At 38.6% G+C, this 19,822-nt stretch overlaps 1 protein-coding gene across 7 annotated transcripts in view; it reads right to left on the reverse strand.

The window, feature by feature from the left end:
• The window catches only part of DOK7 (docking protein 7), a 143,958-nt gene that overhangs the window by 66,896 nt on the left and 57,240 nt on the right, over positions 1 to 19,822 (reverse strand). For 5 of the 7 annotated variants that reach the window (XM_065598256.1, XM_065598258.1, XM_065598255.1 and 2 more), the window contains one exon: positions 6,766 to 6,808. In XM_065598256.1, the coding sequence (XP_065454328.1) occupies positions 6,766 to 6,808 (43 nt within the window). Of the gene's footprint in view, positions 1 to 5,917; positions 6,013 to 6,765; positions 6,809 to 19,822 lie in introns of all 7 variants that reach the window. The other 2 variants (XR_010601946.1, XR_010601945.1) reach the window with 1 other exon arrangement.

A 19,822-nucleotide genomic window follows, 5' to 3' on the forward strand; every position in this document is an offset into this window, starting at 1 on the left:
ATAGGATAGAATCTTTCAAAACCGTACACATTTTTAAGGGCACCCCATAGTCATGATATTGTCTAAACAGTTTATGGTGGTTTGTGGTGCCAGGAAGAGCCAGGCAGGGGTCCCTATCATATATAAAGAATATAAAATTCCCCATGCTGATGAACCCTCTCAGGTCCAGTTCTTCAGTCCTTGGAAGGCATTAAGGCTGGCATTTTCAGTGTTTCCTATCTCAGGTGCCTCTCTTTAGGTGCACTATTTGACATATGTATTTTCAAAAGTGCATTAAATGTGTCTGCTGTAAAAATGTTGATGCACCCCAAGTCCAGGATCTGTGTACGCTGAGGACGTAGGTCATGAGAATGGATTTCCTTAAAGGAAAAACCCTGGTGCCCACACCATGCTGGCACACAAGAGTCTGCATCTGTGTGCACCACAGAGTTGAGATCTGCAGGCTCCCGGCATCTCAGCGCTAGGGGAACTGGGGCAGGTGGGGAATAGAGGCAGGAGACTACTAGAGGAGCTTATCTGTGTAGTCACAGTTCCATCACCCTTTGACTCCCACGGAGCAGGGATTAGGAACCATGGGCTCTACTTCTACTCTGAAGATGAAATAGCAGCCACTGAGTGATTCTGCAAGTGCCCATGGTGTTATAGGAAGGATTCCTTCCCTTCTCACCCCAACACAGATCCCATTATTCAGATGTGCACTCAGGCCAAGATTTAGCCCTTAAATAAAATATATAAACTGATTAAAATTCTGTATCAGTTTATCTACACTTTTTCTGAGTTCATTTCTTTTTTCAAAAGGAATTTTAATTGTGTTCGCATAAGATTCAGTACAGTCAAGCAAGAGTAAGTCATAGGACAGAAGACTATTATTAATCAATTTCTCATTGTAAAAACTTTGCTATATTAAAATCTCTATCACTGCTAAGGATGACATATTAACTGTGGACAATGTTCAAAATTTAATCCTTTTTTGGTCCAATAAAATATTACAATCTACTGTATCTTCCCCACCTCAAGGACTGACGATAAATTTCCTGCCATGCTTTCCTGAATTATAAATTACCTTCAGCCTTGTCAGTGGCCACCAAGTCACCATGGGGCAGATTCTTCTCTTGCAGTGATCCAAGTCAGGAATAACCCCTCTGAAATCAATGAAGGTACACCAGTAACTAGCTTCAGGAGAGAGGAATGAGGTTGAACAGTTCTGCAGTAAGAGATGTGCTCCTAAAAAGCCTCTTCTTTCTTCTTCTTCATAAGAGCTAAATTACCAGATAGTTTGGTTTAATTTCAGCACTCATTCCCTCTGTTATATACATTACTTTAAGCTGTCTTGGGTTTCTCTCTTCCGTTCTTTATCTACATAAGAACAATTTAACCAAGATACCATGTTCATAATTAGCATCCTGACATTTCAGTGCATTCCATTCCATGGCACGGTTTTGCCTTTATTCCCTTATTCATCCTCCAGAACATTTCCAAGTCAACTTTATGCAGCTTTTGTATAACAAGCAAAGAAGTTGTCACATGGAGAAAGCTCTGTAGTGATATAGATTACACTGATCATTTGAAAGATTAAAAAAGGGAGCAGCACACACAAGAAATGGAAAAGTTTTAATGATGATGAAGCCTAATTATATTCAGGTTCACTGCTTTAGGGGGGATTATCTGCTACGGTTCTAATTAAGTTCCTGATTTTGCACAGTCAATTAAAAAATGAAGGCAAAATTCTGTCCAACTTCTATGAGTGTAAAAAGTGGTGGTAGCAACTGTGAGGCCACCACAAATTTGTCCCAATACATAGGTCCTATGCAAGGCTAGAGTCACCACTGGTGCTGGTTGTTGCTAGTAGTTGGTGCTAGTTGATGGGGAGGTGGAAGGAATATTTTCCTGTCCTTTTCAGCACTTGATAGCAGAGCTTGCCCTAATCAGAAGGGATTTTATGTTGCTCCTTCTTCAAAGCTGATTCTGTGGCGGCACTACTGGCTCCTGGAGGCATCTTGCTTACTTGAGCACACATGTACCCACAGGGAACAGCTCCATTCTGCGCCCTCCCATTGATACTATCACAGTGCCATAATGGAGTTCAGGATATCTATGTCCTGCAAATCCAGCAGCACCAAGTTTTCCAGGAAGTCTACTTCCATCTCATTCTGCTCAGCCTTGCTGAAGTTTTTAAGACAGATGCAACACATGATCTTAAAACAGAATTAAATTATTCATTTCACCAGGTTATTTTGCACTTAGTAGCAGTTCTTGAAAGACATTTGAACAAAAGTGTTATTCATTGACATATTTGTGAACACTTTTTCCACAGCATGTTTGAGTTGCTATTAGAATTAAACACATTTCTTTTAAGCTAATGAAGCTACTGTTCACTATATGTAACCACTAGTAATTAACTGAGAAATGTTTAACCTATTGTGTTCGTGCCACTGGTAGCTGAACATGTAACTCCAGTTGTTTATTCAAAACTGAAGTGGTTAGCAAAAGAAATGTTGTATAGAGGACATAGAACTTCATAGCACTGTAAAGAAGTCTTTGCATTTGTGCAAGGTATTTATGTGCATAGTTAGTGCAATTGTTTATGTAAACTGAGGATTAAGATGCACAAAGAAACAGGCATGTGACTAATTGGGTTGCTGCATGTTCAGGTAACAGTTGTGCATGCAGTTACACCCACAAGTTATACATATGAATGTGTACATCTTGCACCATGGCTTTTTGTCTGCATGGCCTATTTGGCCAATTCATTCGATCAGTTGCCTCAAATTAAGTGATTTTCTCAAAACTCCTTGTCAGAGACGGTCTTTAGTTTGGCACCAGCAAATGAAAGGCAGGGGATGAAAACGGAGATAAAAAATATATGTAATAAAGAAATGTGGGCAAGCTCTAATGAGGCTCCCTAAGCCTGATACAATTCTTTGAATACGGTTGGATAACAAGGGACCTTCAGCACGTGACCTGGATTAAAGATGAAGGAAGCAAGATATCCTGATAGTATTACTTTCCAAAGCATTGCAACACATCAGGTACAGTTACATTTAATGAGTCTGCAAATACAAAGACAATACTTTAAAAGGAAACATCTGAGATTGATAAAGAGGAGACACCGAGAAAGAAGTTGTGGGTTTCTTATATAGAATTTAAGAAGAAATTCCAAAGATGCAGTTATAAAAAAGTAGAAGAGATGAAGATTTCACAAAGGAGGCTAAGAAAATAAAAGGTAGATGAAGGATTAAAAAAAAATTGTTTGGACTTTTATAAAAGTGTTCTTACCTTCCTTTGCCATTCTTTCATTTTCTAACCTTTATTACGCATTCTATATCTTGCCCACTATTACATTCAAATCACCACTTTTCTTTATCTTGCTGATTTCTTCTTCTGTCAGATGAATTATACTGATCCATTTTCAATTAATATTCTTGCCATGCATCATTGCTTGTGTCAATGACTTTCAAATCTTCTCATTCTTTAAAGGAAAGATCTATTTTCTCACTAGGTGAATATTTAATTGTAAATTTTGAGAGAGCTTTGCATCTGTTTCCCATTTTCCTTGTGTTCAGATGGACAACAGGGAGAAGATTGTAAATTTTCAAATAAATTTCTCTTAGTGGCACATTTATAATAAAGTGAAACACTTTCTCTGCTGCAAAAATTATTATAATTCCAACAAGGTTTTTCTTTATGCATACTTTTTTAAAATTATGGCAGAATTCTTCATCTCATGAACATCTTGAACTTCTGAACTACATCAGTGAGTTTATATAATGTACTGTTAGATTTGCTTTGCTTAGATGAGCAAACATTTCCTGTAGATACAGCCATTATACTCTCATTATGATTACATTTTCTTTGCTAAAAGATAACATGTTGAAATATACTCAGAGGCAAAACCACAGCATACTCTTCCTTTTGCCAGCTTCATTACATGCATTTATATTATTATGGTCCCATTAATAATTCCACTATTGTTTTTGTTCTGTTGAAGTGGTCATTTGACTTTTAAATTACTTGGGGATAGATTGTTACACCATTACTCACATTAAGTAGTACTCTTTGGGCTTGTCTCCACATACCAGGGGATCGACGCATGGCAATCAATCCACCAGGGGTCGATTTAGCGGGTCTAGTGAAGACCCGCTAAATCGACCGCTGATTGCTCTCCGTCAACTCCGGTACTCCACCGGAACGAGAAGGGTAAGATAAGTCAACAGGAGAGTTTCTCGTCGACCTAGCACAATGTAGACACCACAATAAGTTGACCTAATGTACGTCGACTCCAGCTACGTTATTCACATAGCTGGAGTTGTGTAACTTAGGTCGACTTAGCCCCGTAGTGTAGACCTGCCCCTAGTATCCTCATTAATTTCCAATGTGACTACTCAAGGAGTAAGATACTACTAACAAGAGTAACAATCCAGCCCTTGGTATTATATCCTCCTGCCATGCACTAGAATTATTCCATAACTTCTGAGTATCATCACTGTAAGAAAATGCTTATTTGCTTAAATAAAATGTTCTAGTGCTTATTATATAAAAAAGCCAAAAGTATGATGTATTTTTTCAAGAAGGGTGATCTCCCTTTTTGCTGGCTCAGCATGCCCCCAGGAAATCTGCACATTAATTGTAAGCACAAATCTGTGTGTGTGTGTGTGTGTGTGTGTGTGTGTGTGTGTGTGTGTGTGTGTGTGTGTGTGTGTGTGTGTACACGTACCTCTAGCTACTTGACAGGAGGCACAAATCAGGCAATTAGAGATACAAATACTCGCCAGATGAAAATATACCACAGATAAAAAGTGCAAGTTGCCACAATCAAGTGATCCTTTTTGAAGATGCAATTTACACCTAAATCTTATACTCCTGCAAAATATTGAAGGTACAAATACTGGTACTTAGACGACTACTTCCTCTGCACACAAAATCAGGGAGTAAGTAGTCTATGTGCTATTATTTGAACCTATAGTTCATTTGCAGGTTGAAATAATGGCAACCCAAATATTGCAGCTAAAAATTGCAACTACAAATGAGAGGCCTTGCTGAATTTTAGTCCTTAAGTCATTTAAACTTCATTCTATTTTATAAACATTTCCATCATAAAGTAGACCTCTAATTTGTTTAGGATAACATTGCTAAATATTAGAAGACTGGGTAGTAGAAGGAAAGACAAAATTAGAAGCAGCAATCCAAATTCTGCTTTCTGTTACACCTGTATAAACCTGGAGTAACTCCACTGATTTTACTGCAGTAACAGAGGACAAGACTTGCCATATGGTTCTAAATGAATTTTCTCCATTTTACATAATGCAAATCATTCCAATAACAAGTGATCTTCATTAGAAAGACTTTCTGGTGCTAAGAAATCTGTTTGATTTGTTCATTCTGGAATCAATCTACTCATGATCTCATAAAATCTAGCTGTTAAAGCCTTAGAAGTAGGATAGATGGTATAAAATGAGAAACAAATATGTAAACACAATTTTTTGTTTGTTTTGGTTTTTTATGTATAGCAGAAGCAGGAAACCTGGGACAAAATGAGTGGGTCCATTGGACTACCAGGAAGTAAAGGGAGCAGTTAAGGAAGATAAGGATGTTGCAGAGTTGCTAAACAACTTCTTTGCAACTGTCTTCACCGAAGACAATGTGGGGGTGCTACATACCCCAGACTGACTGTACTCTTTTCAGACAATAAAGATGAAATCTTATCAGAGATCGAGATGATTCATAGATTCCAAGGCCAGAAGGGAATATAATGATCATCTACTCTGACCTCCTGTATAACACAAGCCATAGAATGTCCCCAAAAATAATCCCTAAAACATATATTTTAGAAAAACATCCAATCTTGATTTGAAAATACTTAGTGATGGAGAATCCACCACCACCCTTGGTAAATTGTTCCAATGGTTAATTATCTCACCTTTAAAAATTTACGCCTTATTTCCAGTCTGAATTTGTATAGCTTCATCTTCCAGCCATTAGATCGTGTTATACCTTTCTCTGAAAGAGAAGGTGCTGGAACAATATGGTAAATTAGACAGAGACCTTAGGGAGAGTAAGACAGTTTCCATGCAAAAGTACATAACAAGTTGTCGTTACCTAAATAACCTGAGGTCCTAGTTAATCTTGTGGGCCAGATTTGTAGCTTCTTTTCCAGCTTTTGTGAATCAGTGTAGTTCCACAATGGAGCTGTACTGATTTACTGAGGATCTGACCCTATGCATTTGAATGTTGTTATTTAGAGGACTTGGATGTGTACATTATGAATGGTTCTATGTGCGCAGCGAAAGAAAGCGCGTTGTGGAGGTGAAGAGTCTTCAGGTGCCTGGGGATATGAATGAGTTTGGGCGGAAGGCATGTGAATTGAGTTTACTCTGGATGCTACTGGAGCCTTCACCATACACCCTGACCTTATTGACTGTATTGGTAGGAAATGCACTTGAGCAACCTTACCTCTAAATTAAATACTTTTTTCAAGTTTGTGAACCCATGCCTTGTGTTGAACAGCAGTTGAAGACACTACAGGTTTTTAATATATTTTACAAAAATGTAAGTCATACAGACTGCACTAGAATAACCAACTGCAGGGGGAATCCTTTCCCACAAAGAAACTCAGTCCTGAATGTACAGTCCTTACATGGTCCACAATCCTACAGACTGCACGATTTGGCCTTCAATTTGCCTCTCTCCTCCCCCCCACCACCTTTTTGGCAAATTGGGATTACAAATAGTATTATTAGCAAACCAATCAACTAAATGGGCTCCTACCTGGGAGAGCTGGTAAGACTCCAGGCTGTAAAACTGCTGTTCCCTAAACAAAACAGAAAGGGTTAGTATGAAATCTCTCTTTACATGTAAAAAAGGTTACATAAAAGTACAATCAACATTGTGAAGGAATCTTTAGTTATGCAAAAAAGCCTTTTTAAAATCTGGAACAGCAACAAAGGCATCCTGGAAAAAATGTATAAAAAATACCTATATGAAATGTCTACAATATACTTTTAAGGGTCACTAACATTACTTTGACTGCCTTGAAACATACATAAACAGCTATTCTGAAACTCAGCACTGATTATGAATTAATTATGAATTAAGTGGAAAAAAGCAGCTTAACTCTAATTCAAGATTAGATAAAATCAAAATTAGACTAACAGGTTTAATGTAAGGCTGTATGTGTGCTTGAGTCTCTCCATATGCAATATAATAGATCACATTCACCTTGCCACACACGGCGTTAGACTTCCCAAAAAATCTGAAATAATTTCTCTCGATCAGTAGAAAACAAAGTAAAATTGTCCACATTAATTATTAGCTACACTAAAATTCAAGTCACATGGAATTCCTGCAGGAAACATGCACAAAGAAAACATGTTATTTTAAAATCTAAAACACATGATGCGATATGCCACTGGGTGACAGTGTAGTGTGGCACCAAACACTGATGACGGGGGGGGAACTGTGTGGGATGATTCATTATCTGTGAGAAAAATCTAAGCACTGTGGCAGATGTACAGCTCAAGTTTTTACTAGTAATTAATCTGTTAGGTGATCTTCAAAAAGGCTGTTATAATTTTTACTCTAGAATCCCTATATCTTTTCCAATGCCTATATAACGTCAGACTTTGCTTATGCTTTTTTGGTTGATAACACATTACTTCAGTGGAAAACTCTTGCAATAAAAGTCTTTCAATTTATTTACTTCCTTCAAGTTCTTATTCTCAGCTGCCTACCTCTGTTCAGAAGTTATATACATAAATTCAGTAAAAAATAAATAAATACAGCCTTAGGGACCTGATCCAACTCCCATTAAAGTAAATGGAAAGACTCCCATTTACTTGGATGGGAGTTGGATTGGGACCTAAAGATAAGAAGAAAAAATATTGGTTCAGGTAATGAAGAGAAGGTTACTTACCTTGTGCGGTAATTGAGGTTCTTGGAGATGGTTGTCCCTGTGGGTGCTCCACTTTAGGCATCAAGACACCTATAGCGGAGCACCCACCAGGACACTCTCCAAGAAGAACTATACATTAGAAAGAACTCTGCTCAATGTTAAACAACAAGAGAGAAGTATTTAGATTTGCAATGCAAAACCATCTCTAACTGTGGGAAGAGCACACAGAAGACAGTTTCAAGCCTTAACTGACTCCACTACAGTCATGAAATCTAAAGCTTCAATATTTACTTGTGTAATCATGCTTGCTATATTTTTTAACATTTGGGAGATTGATTATGAGCAATTGTTTACACTGGAAGGAAAGAAAACACTCTATAAAAAGAATCAGAGCCAAGATTTCATTTCCATAAATCCAGCAGCATTTCAGAAAAAGAAAAGAGCATTTGCTCAAATTAAACGCAAGTGTTGCTGTTCATTTTTATAGTTACAGGGTGCCAATTTACAAGTGGATGCATTTCAGTGGTGAGTAAAATGTTTTTTATATATGTAAAGTCTGAAAAATGTTTTTGAGTTCCTTTAAGAGGAAAGTTGCTATTATAAGGAGAATTGATCTATTATATCCACTATTACAAAGGAAGTTGATATTATAAGGGGAGTTGATATATTTCGGTTGCCTAACTTTTTCATTATAATAGATTCTTGCAACCATTTTTGAGAAGCTATAATATCTCCATTTTAATTCTGCAGGGGTGACTCCCTGAGGCTAGAGAAGTGCCTTTTCTTTGTTCCATGACAACTCAGGTTTGCTAGGTTATATGTTCACAATCACCACAGCTCTCACTTGTGTTCCTCAGGAAAATTTTGGAAGACTGGACATGAATATTCTATAGCCAGGCCCATGTTACCACAAAAACAGCAGCTGCCAGTTAATTTAGTTAATCCAGTACCTCAAGTGATCGATTACGTGCTGTAGATTTAGGGTTCTCACCCTGCTAATGATGAGGGGTTGTATATATAAGAATTTGTTTTTTACCTTTTTCCTTAAAAAAAAAAAACCTACATAATTACATACACAAAACCTGTGTTCAAAGAACATTTTATTTAGCTTGCAAAGTCAAGCACTCACCAGTGAGAAAAAGCTAGATTTAAGGTTGCCAGTGCAACTTTAATTTCCCCCCATTTTGCATATGAATGATGATGATATCAAGAAGGCTGAGGTTTTTAACGCCTGTTTTGCTTCAGCCTTCACTAAAAAGTTGAAAAATTATCAGATACTTAACACGGTTAATATTAACAATAAGGAGAACGGAACACAAGCCAGAAAAGGGAAAGAACAAGATAAAGACTATTTAGATAAGTTAGATGTATTCAAATTGGCAGGGCCTGATGAAATTCACCCTAGGGTATTTAAGATTGCTGAAGCAATCTCCAAACTATTAGTGATTATGTTTGATAACTCATGGAGGATGGGGAGGTCCCAAAGGACTGCAGAAGGGCAAACATAGCACATATCTTTAAAAAGGGGAACAAAGAGGACCTAGGGAATTATAGACCAGTCAACCTAACTTCAATACCTGGAAAGATACTGGAACAAATTATTAAACAATTAATTGGTAAGCACCTAGAGGATAATGGGGTAATATGTAATAGTCAGCATGGATTTGTCAAGAACTAAATCATGACGAACCAACCTGATTTCCTTCTTTGACAGGGATACTGGCCTAGTGGATAAGGTGAAACCTGAAGACATTACATGTCTTGATTTTAATGAGGCTTTTGTCACAGTCCGACGACATTCCCATAAGCAAACTGCGGAACTATGGTCTAGGATAAATTACTCTAAGGTGGGTTCACAACTGATTGAAAGACTGTACTCAAACAGTAGCTATCAATTGTTCTCTGGAAGGGTGTATCAAGTGGGGTCCCGCAAGACTATGTCCTGGGGCCCAGTAGTATTCAATATTTTCATTAGCAAGAGATTATGCTTATAAAATTTGTGGATAATGCCAAAATGGGGGTGGTTGCAAGGACTTTGGAGGACAGGAATAGAAGTCAAAACAACCAGGACAAATTGCAGAATTGGTCTGAAATCAACAAGATGAATTCCAATAAAGACAAGTGTAAAGTACTACATTTAGGACAGAAAAAATCAAATTTACAAATACAAGATGGAGAATAACTGGCTAGGCGGGAGTGCTCTGTAAAGGATTGGGGTTCTTAGTGGATCATAAATTGAATATGAATCAACAATGTGATGCAGTTGTGAAAAAGGCAAATATTCTTGGATGTATTAACAGAAGTGTCATTTATAAGATATGGGAGGTAATTGTCACTCTACTCAGCATTGGTGAGGCCTCAGTTGGAGTACTGTGTCCAGTTTTGAGTGCCACACTTTAAGGAAGATGTGGACAAATTGGAGAGAAGCCAGAGTAAAGCAACAAAAATGAGAAAAAGCTTTAGAAAAACTGACATATGAGGAAAGGTTAAAAAACTGGGCATGTTTAGCCTTGAGAAAAGAAGATGGGGGGTGAGGCGGGGAAGGGAAGAGACCTAATAACAGTCTTAAAATATGTTAAGGGATATTTTAAAGAGGATGGTGATCAATTGTTCACCATGTCCACTGAAGGTAGGATAAAACGTAATCAGCTTATCTGCAGCAAGGGACATTTAGGTTAGATATTAGAAAAAAAAAATTTCTAACTACAAAGGAAGTTAGTGCTGGAATAGGCTTCCAAGGAAGATTGGGGAATCCCTATCCTTGGAGGTTTTTAAGAACAGGTTAAGTCAAGGACCCTTCCTGCCCTGCATTCAAATGAGACAGCCCCTTCCTCATTCAGCATACAGGATGGATGTGTAAAGAGCCAGAATTAAATAGCAATCTGTAGAGTATTCTTTTAACTTTGTCAAAGTACAGTCATATAAATACACAGCAAGATATTACAAGTCCTGAGAAAGTGAGAGGTAGGAAGCAGGTATGGTGGTAGTAAACTCTACCCCGATATAACGCGGTCCTCGGGAGCCAAAAATCCTTACCACGTTATAGGTGAAACCCCATTATATCGGGGTAGCGGCAGCAGGGCTCCAGAGGTGATTTAAAGGGCCTAGGGCTCCCCACAGCAGCCAGAGCCCCAAGCCCTTTAAAGCGCCGCCAGAGCCCCGCTGCCGGAGTAGCAGCGGCAGGGCTCCAGCAGTGATTTATAGGGCCCAGAGCTCCCCGTAGGAGCCAGATCCCCAGGCCCTTTAAAGCACCGCCCAAGTCCCACTGCCGGAGCCCCGGGGTTACCGCTCTATATGTGAGCCCGTGTTATATTTGGTTGCGTTATATCGGGGTAGAGGTGTATTCTAATATTCTGAATAATTTACTACTAATTGATTAGATTTTTCACTTGAAGTTATCACCTAAAAAGTGGCTTTGACACCTTCTAACTCAACAGCTCTGCTCCCTGCATGTATTTAAAGTCATAACTATCACTTAGCTGACAAAAATAAGATTTTGCTCCTTTTTAGTCCTGTCAGCACTGCAGAAGCTTAACACCTACAGGAGCATGCGTAGGATTCTTTGTTGGCTCATGCACCATCCACAGAATTGTTAATTAAATTTCATTTGCAGAATTGTTAGGGTTGCTGATGTGAGAGTTAGAAAGAATTCAGCTGGACTTTCAGATGTCAGGATGAGCTTGCATTACTAGCAGTTCAGAAAACCACCTTACTTGTAAACTGAGCTAATTTGATATGGAAATAATGAAAAGCCTCAGAGATCATCCTTTTTTACCTTTTTGTACGGCCCTAGCACAATGGGGCAGCTAGGTGCTATTACACTACAAATACTAAATAAAATAATAATGAGAACACTCAGCTACCATGAGGAGTGTGTTGCAAATGGGCAGATAAATTAGACAGGAAAAATTATACAGAGAAAATCAAATACATATGATTTTTAGATACATAATTAAAGTAGAATAGTTAGATTACAATAAGTAGATATAAAGATAGAAATGGTTAATTAGAAAAGATTAGGTAAAATTAGATAAGATTTTAGATACACTTAAATTAGATTAGCTAGATTTGAATATCTGGATCAGATTAAGATAAATAAGATTAGATACTAGGTAGAATAAGATGTGATTAGATACAACTAGATAGACCAAAAAATGATAAAATTGGTAGACTGAATAACTAGATAGATAGTCACTGAAAAACAACAAACATTGAACCCCATAATGACATTTTTACTGACTAACTTTGCAGAAAATTGCCATACTCAAATAGAATTGCATTGTCCATCCTTTTATGCAATACGCCATATTTTGCTGTTTCTACACCTTTTGGCCATATCTTACAATCCTTATTCAGGGAAAAATTCCACTGAATCACTATGACTTTTGCCACAGTAATGACAGCATTGTCAGATCCTTAAGTAGTATACAAAAGTTGGGGTTGGCGTGTTTAAGTGAAACAAAAAAAGTGTTCTTGTCTGTCTGCACCATTTTCACATTATTACATAAATTTACAAATGTAACACAACATTCTCAAATACAAAACGAAAAATATAAAGAGGTGCATAGTATAGATCTGTAAACTATAGCTGGGTCAAAGCAGCAAGAAGATAATTTACCCAACTTAAATTATGTGTATCTTTGTTATGTATGGTATGAAGCTTGGACAATGAGTATCAAAGTTTATGCATAAATCCAACCATTCTGCTATGACTCATGAAATAATTTAGGTGAAACAGCTTTCTAATGTAGGCTTTTTTATCTATGACCCAGGAGCTGGGTATTGAAATAATGTAATGCATGGACTTAGTTCAAACAACCTCACCATTACAACACCCACAGTAAACGGATATGTACCGTTTGCTTATTGCACATCATGAACTCCATGTCCAAGGCTATTTTAACTCTGGTAGGGATCTGGTTGCTGTCAGATGACATTCATTTTTGATGTTCTACTTTCAAATATCTTGGGTAGGGTTCAATGATAGATGTCAGAAGGACCTACTAGGTTGATATACTGGATCATTATTCACAGATTAGCTCTGTTACCCTGACTAATTACACATAACCTAACTTTGGCATGCATTTCCATCTTTGCAAATAGGGACCATGGCACATGATTTTTTATGGTCAAAAAAGTATGTTTTTAAATGTGCCTATTCCATAGCAATGTGTTCATCCAGTTAATATTAAGATGGCATTTGTCCATTTTAAATCCTATTAAACTGCTGATTTACTTGACCAGATTTCATTTAAAACTATAAGTCAGTCAGAAATACTGTCACATGTACAACAAGGAGTCTGGTGGCACCTTAAAGACTAACAGATTTATTTGGGCATAAGCTTTCGTGAGTAAAAACCTCACTTCTTCGGATGCATCACGAAAGCTTATGCCCAAATAAATCTGTTAGTCTTTAAGGTGCCACCAGACTCCTTGTTGTTTTTGTAGATACAGACTAACACGGCTACCCCCTGATACTTGTCACATGTAGAATGTACAGCTTTTCCTTTCTTAACAGGCCTACAATCTCATTTACAAACTACTGAAATATTAATATACAACAATTGATCTCCTCACGTGCATCACTTCATACAGCCCCGCTCCTGCACTGCTAAAGTTAATGGGAGCTTTGTCTATCACTTCAGTAGATGCAGGATAAGGCTCTACAGCCCAGGTTCTCTACTCCACCAAATAACATGGTTTAAGCTTGCTGTGTGCCAACTTGATATTTGTACTGGACAATTTCCCTGCATAGGGAAATTTCTGACAGCTTTAGACTGATGTAGGTGGCATAGCCACTTCCTAAGCCAGCTGTCCCCCACCTCCTCAGTATAATAAGGGGAGAAGGGAACCAGTTTGGGGCTGGGTGGGCAGTGGGTGTGCCAGGAATGTCATGAAGCCAGGTTCCACTATGCATGATCCCTGGTGGTAAAAGCTCATAAGTTAGAATAGATTCCCTGTTGCTTTAACTTCTACCTAGGCCAAGCAGCCAGGGATAAGGAAGCCACAACAATCTTTTTGCAGTCACCACACTCCACTACATGTCCAAGCTATGACTGGATGAATTGGAACCAAAGTTCCTAATTCAGGGCTATATGCACAGGAACACAGAACTGACACATGGGGTCACACGAACGTTCATATAATGTGGTATCCTAACTCTGACAGTGGCTAGTCCCACGTGCTTCTGTGAAATTGCAAGAATAATCTGCGTACAAGGAAAGTTTCTTTATAGCCCCTCCCCCACATTAGTTCTAGGTTGGCATAAGCCTTGATGCATGAGGATTTATATTCCAGATAGGCTCTCATATCATGTGCAAAATGAAAAAGTTTGTAGCAACTAACATGAAAAACTGATCTTGAAAGCTGTCAGCTAGAAGTTGTGATTGCTCAGTAGGATGGCACCCAGTCAGAGCTAGGGCTGGCTGGAAAACAAGAATTCCATTTTGTGAAAAATGTCGAGGTTTTTGGCATTAGGTTCCATACTGGGACAAAGCCGAAACCTTTGTATATTAAAAAAAAAAAAAAACACCACACACACACACACATAGGAAGAGCCAACCTCAAAATATCCAATAGCCCAGTGGTTAGGGCACTCATCTGGGATCTGAGAACCATATTCCAAATCCCTCCTCTGCCTGACTGAGACCAGGGACTTGAACGTTGGCCCAGTGAATATTTAATTATTTATACACAGTAGAACTGCTCCATCAGGAGAGATTGAGACAGCCAGAGACTGGCTCTGTAGCCAGATGGTTAGGACACTCATAATGTGAGAGACCCACGATCAAGTCCCTTGTTTGCATCAGGCAGATCAGAGACTTGAACCTGGCTTTCCCACATCCTGGTGGTAAATTCCCAACCAGCTCTAGTCAGAGATTAATTTGGCTTGGTGCAAAGAATTTCACACACAAGTACAAGGTAAAAAGTACTGATGAGTGCAATGGTACCCAATCCACCATTAATTAGTGCTGCTCCACAGCCACCAGGTTATGCCTTACTTCACCACAGATTGGCAGTAGAACTGTTGTATGGTCCAATATCAGGCCTGCAGGAGTATAGAGAACATATTTTTTAACCCCAGCCCTTCAGAAAAATGGTAGTGTTTAAATGGAATACAAAAACCAAAGGTATATTGTCAAGGTGCTAAAATGAAATCATGGCTGATTAAAACCAGGAAAACTACCCTTCCAACAAGTGAATCAGCTTCTGCTGGTCATAGTATTCAAATGTCTCCAACATCGCCTGCATAGGAACCAAATGTCAGCTCCCTGATACTTTTAGCATTTCTGGAACATCTCAGCCATGATGACATAAATAATTACTGTGCACAACTTCGGATAAGCAAGCCATTCTTTCTGTCCATCCTTGTTTCATGATTTTCAATGGTTCTGTTTTTCTGAGACTAGTGACAGTCCACTTCATTTCTACTGTTGTAGAACTTTTAGGTATAAACTACTTTTGACTAAGATGACAGATGAAGTTTTCCCACAGTCTGTTTTCTCTAACTGGAACAAGGCTTGAGACAAATTTCTGAGAAGCGAAGCTTTTTCGTGTCACCACCAAGCAGTTGATAGTCTTCAAAATATCACAATGAATGTTGGTGATATGCAAAGTTTTCAAAACTCTCAAAAGAAACTAGACAACTCTAATAAAAAATACTAAGTAGCATACATTATCTTGTCATATGAGGACTTGCATTTCAGGGTCATTATACTGAACAAGCTGAAAATACACCCTTATGTGGACAGCTTGACAACAACTATGTTCAACTGTTTTGTCCGCAGGCAGAATATAATCCTGATATTTCCATATGGTTGAAAAAAAGGGTCAAGATAAATTCAGTTATTCAAAATGAGATAGTGGAAACCATGAGTCTTAAATCCAGGAGGGAGATTTCTGAGAAATTTCCTGGAAAGTGGTCTATAATTATGGTAGCTGAAACAATGGAATTCTCCATCAAAGAGCAAGTGATTTTATGGATGTGATATGTGGATGATGACATGAATGTTGATGAAGAGTTCACTGGATTGTACAATATAACCTGTACGTCTGCAGAGGTATATGTGTCAGTAAAAAGATATACTATTGTGTCTAAATCAGAGGCTCAGCAACTATCACGGACGTTATGAGAGTCGTGCTAATATGGCAGGCTTAGTATCAGGCGTAACAATTAGACCGCATGAGCTACATAACTCATTGCTATCGACATGCTTTGAATTTGGCATGCCGGGACTTTTTAAAATTAATACAACCCTAATAGTTACCCTTGAAACTATTTACAAAAAAAATCACAAAATGTAATTGAAAATCACCCAAATGAAATATTACATTTCAGGCCATTAAATATGAAGTGTTAAGTACATTGCCAAGCATCAATATCCTCTGTCCAAAAAAATGGACTCTCTGCAGAAGCACGGGCTTCAATTTCTAAGACCTACCTTGCGCTTTGAGCATCTCCAAAGGTTGCAAAGGATGCAACAAAAGGTCCTGAAATGAGCACTCAAACTGATGGTGTAACAACTCAAATGGAAAGTTGAATTTCCTTTTTGGTATTGAACTTGCTTGAAAAGTTCTAAATGTGCTAGATGGTATGTCCAAAACTCTGCAAGTGTCAGACATTTCAGCAACAGAAGGCCAATCTTTTATGAAAATGACACTTAATTTACCTTAGTCCATCCAATCAGATGAAAGCTAGAACTTATTTTGGGAGCAAATCCCCCAGAAAAGTTTCAAGTTGGAGACGGTCAGCATAAAAGATAAAAGTTCAAGAAACTGCAAACAGGCACAGATGAACCCAGTGCAGCAAAAGAATGTTGTATGTATATCTACTTCAAAGTAACTGATTTTACAATGTCCATTAGTCAATCAATATTTGAACAGAAAGGCTACCAAAATATTCAAAATCTTGAAACTCTCATAACTCCAAACATAACAAATGCAAGTTCATGGCCTGCTTCAGGTGAATGGTTCCAATTTCATCTATGATTTTCTGATTACTCAGCTTCATCTGTTGCAAGCCAACTGTCAGCTTACAGAAAGATCACTGAAGTCAGTTCATAAATATCTCAGTTCACTCAGCCAAACCAAATGTCAGCTGTTTTCTGAAGTGATGATGTGGATGAAAATGATTTTGGTGATACCAGCAACCAACACTGTGAGTGTAGTTTCAGTGCTCTCTACTATGCTAAAACATGGCTTTGATCCACAATGGGACAATCACACCTCCAATGCTGTATGATTTTACATATACGCACAGATAACATTTTATATGTATGCAAGGGAAAAAGCTACAGCTTGCAGATGTTGCAGAGGAATTCATTTTGGGAAACCCAGGGTAAAGATCATTTGGAACATTTTTTTGAATATATGTCATTATTTTTATTCATGTTCAAAAAAATGAGTAATTTTGTACCATGACTAAATTTGTCCACTTTTAATAAAGTGAGATAAACTTCTGTTTCAAACGCAGTATTTCCTTTATTTATTTATGCAATCTCTAAATTTCTGGGGAGGCTACTACTCTCCTCTGGCCCCGATTTGTCTATTCTATCGAAGGAGTAGCTAGTGCATCTGTATGGCAGCAGATCCACTGGCCTCAGTGTGCAACTATCCAGGGAGTCACACTGGTGCTGGAGATTTGGCACACCTGAAATCATGTCTCCCTTCCCTCCCCCACCCAATCTGTATACATTACATATAATAGGTTGCCCTAGTGACACAAGATAGCAGTTCCATGGCAGGCATGGAGGGCTCCACACATCTGCAGTAAGTAGGATTTGACACCTAGCAAATCACCACAGCAACAGTACACATGGTGCTCTCTTTCAACCATGATGATGATGAGCATTGTATTCCTGAGGAGAAGGATGGGATAGCTCATGTCTTTTTATGGTGTCCCCAGCTGTAGAGGACTATGTGGTGCCATAGTCATATGAGAAGCAGTATTCGTGCTGCCACACTTTTGGACACTTAGCCCCAATTTTATATTGTTATGGCACTTTTATGACTCTGTACAAGCAAGTGATTTTCAGGTGGAGGTGAAGGCATGCTGTGTCATGGTTTCTATGTTAACATGTAGCTCTTCTATTTACAGTATGTATGGTATCATCAACACACAGTCCCTCGTTCGCCATTGGTTACATCAACAGGATGGATTAAAATTAAATGCCACTTATATTTGGCACTGGCAGCACAATATTTGTTTATACGAATAGTAGACCATATCCCTCATCCTGTCTGAACTGTGCTCACTGCAAGACTAGGGGAGGTGGGGTGTAATGGTAATCTTTAACCTCCTTCACATTCCTGCAATGCTAGGGCTGGCAGGGGTTGAAACCGTCTCAAACATAAATTGGAGCAGCCTATAGGCTGCTCTAGCTTATGTCCATCTTTCCATAGCCTCATGGGGACCATCCAGCAGCAAGGGATCACAGAGCACAGGGACACTAGTCATTCCCCCTTTCTGCTGGATTCACTACAGCATGTCACCTGTGGATTCCCTCTTAGAGGGCCAGATCTGCCAGCTTCACAGCTGGTTTGTGCCACTGGAACAAAGGAACAAAGGGGGGGAGGGTTGGGCTGAGCCCTCCCACCACAATTGCCTGAGCAACCATAAATCCAGTGTTAACTGTTTCAGCTTCATTCTGCCCACCAGTCCACCTCACCTGGGAATATTTTAATGGAATCTTAGGACTGGAAGGGACCTCGAGAGGTCATCTAGTCCAGTCTCCTGCACTTGTGGCAGGACAAGTATTATCAGACCATCCCTCACGGGTGTTTGTCTTACCTGCTCTTAAAAATCTCCAATGATAGGGATTCCACAACCTCCCTAGGCAATTTATTCCAGTGCTTAACCACCCTGACAGTTAGGAAGTTTTTCCTAATGTCCAACCTAAACCAACTTGACTTATTTTTTTTAAACTTTGCCTTCTGCGGAGTTACCAGCCAAAGCACTGTCCTGTCTTCCCATTGATAGTTACACCTGACTGTGGCACTGGCGAGCTCTCTCTGCTCCCTACTCTTGAATGTTGCTCTCTGGCTCCATCTTCTGGGTTTCCAACCCCATATGAGGTTTGTCAAAGTCCGCAGATTGTAACCACAGCCTGATAGGTTTGCAGGCAGACAGGAGTTAGCAAGGGGCCATTTTGTTCCTTACATTCTGATCATCAGGGTGCCTTCAATCACCATTAAAACAAAAACTCCACAAAAATGGTTCCTTCTTTCTTCCAAATGTGGGATTCCACTCCTAGAATCTTTACTGAGTAATTCTGAACAGGCAATAATCAGTCCTGTCTCAATGATAAATTTAAGGTTTAATATATCATGACTCCTCGAGACTAGACAAAGAGGATCAAATCCTCAATTGGTGTAAATTGATGTAGCTGCATTTATTTCTGTTGAGCTATGCTGATTTACTCCACCAGAGGATCTGGAAAGAAGTTTTAAACCAATGGAAAGAGACAAATCTTCTGCTTACTAATACAACATATAGCATTTTTTCTAGCCCTGAAAGATGCTCCAATATCAGACTGTAAAGCATTTTTATATATAGAACAGCTATTCTGGGGATGTTTTAAAATATTACTTTCAATTTTTCTTGCATCCTGAATCCTGGTAATTAGGCATCTGACATTAGAAATGGAGAGATACAAATAACACTTCCAATAATATATTTTAAAACTGTCTAAACATATCCCAGATAGATGCACAAAGCTCACTGCAGGGTGTAAGAAAAAAGTAATACTTTTAGATTATCTCTCAAATGAGACAGAGTGTGACCTTCTAAATGTCATCTATGTGACTGTGCATCAGAGAAATTTTATGTGATATTAAAAGATTGCATTGTAATACATGTGCAAAAGGGGGAAGTTATTAGTACGCATTCAACCTGATTTATGAATGCACAGCAGTACAACCTTAGCATTGCATTAA

This window comes from Chrysemys picta, chromosome 5 (assembly GCF_011386835.1).
Source record: "Chrysemys picta bellii isolate R12L10 chromosome 5, ASM1138683v2, whole genome shotgun sequence".
NCBI lineage: Eukaryota > Metazoa > Chordata > Testudines > Emydidae > Chrysemys > Chrysemys picta.